The 5,000-nt window shown below is 49.0% G+C and overlaps 1 protein-coding gene across 1 annotated transcript in view; it reads left to right on the top strand.

Annotated features, from left to right (window-relative positions):
- Positions 1-5,000, top strand: part of abca1b (ATP-binding cassette, sub-family A (ABC1), member 1B) — a 47,406-nt gene that overhangs the window by 33,147 nt on the left and 9,259 nt on the right. Inside the window, exons 17-28 of the mRNA XM_083686345.1 lie at positions 1-108; positions 225-332; positions 576-750; positions 1,073-1,204; positions 1,797-2,074; positions 2,376-2,596; positions 2,901-2,976; positions 3,129-3,382; positions 3,712-3,763; positions 4,078-4,200; positions 4,599-4,747; positions 4,881-5,000. The exon at positions 1-108 is cut by the window's left edge and continues 97 nt beyond it; the exon at positions 4,881-5,000 is cut by the window's right edge and continues 5 nt beyond it. Of these exons, the coding sequence (XP_083542471.1) occupies positions 1-108; positions 225-332; positions 576-750; positions 1,073-1,204; positions 1,797-2,074; positions 2,376-2,596; positions 2,901-2,976; positions 3,129-3,382; positions 3,712-3,763; positions 4,078-4,200; positions 4,599-4,747; positions 4,881-5,000 (1,796 nt within the window). The remainder of the gene's footprint in view (positions 109-224; positions 333-575; positions 751-1,072; positions 1,205-1,796; positions 2,075-2,375; positions 2,597-2,900; positions 2,977-3,128; positions 3,383-3,711; positions 3,764-4,077; positions 4,201-4,598; positions 4,748-4,880) is intronic.

Raw genomic sequence — 5,000 nt, forward strand, 5'->3', positions numbered from 1 at the left:
GCCCCATGGAGGAGGACAGCTTCAGCCTCACCACCGCCATCCTGCTCATGTACTTCGACTCCTTCCTCTACGGGGTCATGACCTGGTACATCGAGTCTGTCTTCCCCGGTAGGTGGCATACGCGCATGCACACACACACACACACACACACACACACACACACACACACACACATACACACACACACACACTAGCTCCCTGGTGCTAAGGTCTGTTACCTCCAGGTCAGTACGGCATCCCGCGCCCGTGGTTCTTCCCCTTCACCAAGTCCTACTGGTTCGGAGAAGGAGAAAACAGGAAGACAGCCATCCCTCAGGGCCGAAACCGTGGAGGTAAGGCTGCTGGCACTACCAGGTCCGGCCACACGCTGGCGGTAGAGAGCTATAGTCAGAGAAACACAGTGCCAGTCAAAGTATCCAAATATCTATAACTTTGTGACTACTTGCTACAGAACTTTTACTCTATGTATGGTAGGAATTAATGTTTTAAACATTCTACAAAAATAAATCAAATAAATGGTTTACCACAGCTGAAGTGAATGCATGTATTGAGTGTCGCCCCGTGTGTGTGTCCAGCGGTGTGTATGGAGGAGGAGCCCGCCCACCTGGAGCCCGGGGTCTACATCGAGAACCTGGTAAAGGTGTACCGGCACGGGAAGAAGCTGGCGGTGGGTGGACTCACGCTGGGCTTCTACGAGGGCCAGATCACCTCCTTCCTGGGCCACAACGGAGCAGGGAAAACCACCACCATGTAAGGGCCAAGAAAGTAGTCCCAGATGACGACAATAATTGACAAAACACAAATATACTCAACCAGATGTTGTTGATATTCAATGAACTGTCCAGAAAAGAAGCAATTACCAATACACTGTCATTACTGGCATATTGATTGGCATATTACATGCCAGTATACTCACCAATTAACCCTGAATGAACTAACTGTGTGTGTGCGTGCGTATGTGTGCGTGTGCGTGTGCGTATGTGTGTGTGTGTGTGTGTGTGTGTGTGTGTGTGTGTGTGTGTGTGTGTGTGTGTGTCTGTCTGCGTGTGTGTCTGTGTGTGTGTGTCTCCAGGTCCATCCTAACAGGCCTGTTCCCGCCCACCTCGGGCACGGCCTACATCCTGGGTAAAGACATCCGCACTGAGCTCAGCACCATCAGGCAGAGTCTGGGCGTCTGCCCTCAACACAACGTCCTCTTCAGCATGTAAGCTGTCCCCTCCATGTCATCTTCACAACCTTCAGCCGACATACTGTACTGTAGTATAACTCAATGGGTTCAGAACATTAGATACTGTCGAAATGTATTTATTTATTTTGATTTTGTAGTTATTTATTTACTTTTGATACTTTTAGTCACTAACCAAAGTGAAGCGTCTAGGATGACGATAGTCATGATAAATAGATTGAGTGACAGTCGATCCGCTGTTACACAACGTTTGTTTTTTTTCAATTCCCTTTAACTCACCAACCGCCAACGAGTTCCAGAACACTCCCCACCTAGAGGGCCAAGTGTTCTATGTGGTGTCTACCTAGCAACAACACTCTGATTGGCTGCAAAATGAAGCATCATCATTGATGCATTTTTGGTGAATAAAGTCACCCTTGGCACTCTAGAATGTTGACAGTTTGGGCGACTTTATTCACCCTCGGCCCTGAAGGGGTTTAAGCAGGGAACGGAGTCATTCCAGGTCGATATCAGTGTTTGTTTACAAAGCAGTTAGCATATTAGAAGTTAGCTATTGATAATGCTACATAGAGCATGTGGTCTAACCTGTGGTTGTGTTGCGGTCGACCAGGCTGACCGTGGAGGAACACATCTGGTTCTACGCCCGTCTGAAGGGCCTAACGGAGGAGCAGGTGAAGCCAGAGATCGAGCAGTTCCTATTGGACACGGGTCTGCCCCACAAGCGGCAGGCCCGGTCCAGCACCCTGTCAGGGGGCATGCAGAGGAAGCTCTCTGTGGCGCTGGCCTTCGTAGGGGGGTCAAAGGTCGTGATCCTGGACGAGCCCACCGCCGGGGTCGACCCCTACGCACGCAGGGGCATCTGGGACCTGCTGCTCAACTATCGTCAAGGTAACTGAACGTTTACTTTTTATCTGTTCATGATGTCTGTATTTAATCAATGATGCTGAAAGGACCAAACCATCTGGCTCTCCAAGGAGGGGGGGGGGGGTGGGGGGGTGGGGTGGGTGTATGTTAGGGAATAAACTCAGAACACGATGATATATGACATGATATGATGTTGGACTGTCGTCCCCCCCCCCCATCTCAGGCTGTACCATTACTACACCTTGATGTGGCAGACAGTTTATAATGACTAACCCATCATCTGTCTCTCTCTCCTCCCCCCCCCCCCTCCCTCCCTCCATCCCAGGCCGTACCATCATCCTCTCCACCCATCACATGGACGAGGCGGACATCCTGGGTGACCGCATCGCCATCATCTCCCACGGGAAGCTGTGCTGCGTGGGCTCCTCCCTCTTCCTGAAGAACCAGCTGGGGACAGGTTACTACCTGACCCTGGTGAAGAAGGACCCGGAACCTTCCCTCAGCTCCTGTAGAAACTCCTCCAGCACCGTCTCCTTCACCAAGAAGGTAGGACCCCAACCCTAACCCCAACCCTAACCCTAACCCTAACCCTAATATAGGAGGAGAGACATGAACGTGTTTCAGATTGACTGAAACTGGCATCTTGGTGTTGATTTGTATTGAGTTGAGTTGAATTCTATTGTATTCTGTTCTATTCTATTTTACTCTATTCTATTGCATTATATTCTATTTTATTGTATTGTATTCTATTGTATTCTATTGTATTCTATTGTATTGTATTCTATTGTATTCTATTGTATTCTATTGTATTGTATTTATTGATATGTTTGTAACGTGTTGTTTCTCTCAGGAGGGAGAGACGGAGTCTCAGAGCAGTTCTGATGCAGGGCTCGGCAGTGAACATGAGAGTGAAGCAGCAACCATCGGTAAGTCTGACTCTTCATCATCATCATCATCGCCATCATATACTAGCCCTAATTAATTACTATGGCGTAACTGTTATTAATGTGTTATTAGGGTGTTATTAAGCTGTTATGAATGTGTTATTAATGTGTTATCCCCCCCCCGCCCCCCACAGAGACGGCCCAGGCGGCCTCCATCCTCCAGGGCGGGGCCTTTGCGCCCCCTGACACGTCCCTGATCTCCAGTCTCATCTCCCGCCACGTCCCGGCAGCGCGGTTGGTGGAGGACCTGGGCCACGAGCTGACCTACGTCCTGCCCTACGTCGCGGCCAAGGATGGTGCCTTCGTGGAGCTGTTCCACGACATCGACCAGCGCCTGCCCGACCTCGGCATCTCCAGCTACGGCATCTCAGACACCACCCTGGAGGAGGTGCGGCCGCACGCCATCAAACCAAACTTTATTAGTATTTGAATAAGTGTATATCTAATATCTAAAGTTCTAATATGTTCTTTATTTGAATATAGCACATTTCATACACAAATATAATATAAAGTAGTATAAGCAGTTTACAAGAAAAAATTATGAAAATACGTTTAGGGTTATAATTGATGACTTTACGACAGTCTCTGCCGCCCCCTGGAGGTAGAGAGGACTCACTGCGTTAGTCTGAATTGCAGTGAGATGTTTTTGGGGGGAGAATTAAGCATTGGTGCTACATGAATACTCATGTTTTGGTATTTTTTCTCTCCTCTGTGCAGATTTTCCTGAAAGTAGCAGAAGACAATGGAGTTGATACAGAAGTCCCCTCAGGTGAGACCTCCCCCCTGATGGTCCTCTGGGCTCCACTAGGAGATCAGGGATCGGGGGATTCTGGCTCGGCTTTCCTTTCAACAGCAGTGGCTCTTTCTAATTTGTGTGTGTAGTCTAACATTGTCTCTCTCTCTCTGTCTCTCTCTGTCTCTGTGTCTCTCTCTCTCTCTGTCTCTCTCTCTCTCTCTCTCTCTCTCTCTCTGTCTCTCTCTCTCTCTCTCCCTCTCTCTCTCTCTCCCTCCCTCTCTCTCTCTCTCCCTCTCTCTCTCTCTCCCTCCCTCTCTCTCTCTCTCCCTCCCTCTCTCTCTCTCTAGACGGGACCCTCCCCATGCGTACCAGACGTCGTAGACATGCCTTCGGCGGAGACCACCAGAGCTGCCTGAGACCCCAGATCGACGACGACAACAACGTAGCCAACGACTCTGACATAGACCCGGGTAATCTATCCACCCACCTGCTCTCTGTGACACTCAACTGCGCTGTGCTCTTCATTTGATTACTTATGTCTGAATTGGCTGTATTGACTTCAAGAGGAATCCGTTTTTAAATGTTACTGTAGTAGAACTGAAGAGAACCTTAACCCACCAACTGCCAAAGAGTTCCGGGACACTCAACACCTAGAGGGCCAAGTGTTCTATGTGGTGTCTCCCTAGCAACAACACTCTGATTGGCTACAAATTGAAGCGTCGTAATTGATGCATTTGTGGTGAATAAAGTCACCCTCGGCCCTCTAGAATGACGATTGAGGCGAATTTATTCATTCTTGGCACTAAATTGGTTAAGCTAACACACAATATTGTGACACAATTGATAATGTTGTCCATTTTGTGTGTAGAATCCCGAGAGACGGATTGGCTGGGAGGGACGGACGGTAAAGGCTCCTACCAGGTGAAAGGCTGGAGTCTGAAGAGGCAGCAGTTCGTAGCTCTGATCTGGAAGAGATACCTCTACGCTTGCCGCTCCAGGAAAGGATTCTTCGCTCAGGTGCGTTTAAATCACCAACTGCCAAAGCGTTCCGGAACACTCACCACCTAGAGTGTTTTATGTTCTGTTTATCTAGCAACAACACTCTGATTGGCTACAAAATGAAGTGACACATCTTGTCCCCCCCCCTCAGATCGTACTTCCTGCTGTGTTTGTGTGCATCGCCCTGGTGTTCAGTCTCATCGTCCCCCCCTTCGGTAAATACCCCAGCCTGGAGCTGCACCCCTGGATGTACGAAGAACAGTTCACCTTC

Source organism: Argentina silus, assembly GCF_951799395.1.
Source record: "Argentina silus genome assembly, chromosome: 15".
In the NCBI taxonomy this organism is placed as follows: Eukaryota; Metazoa; Chordata; class Actinopteri; order Argentiniformes; family Argentinidae; genus Argentina; species Argentina silus.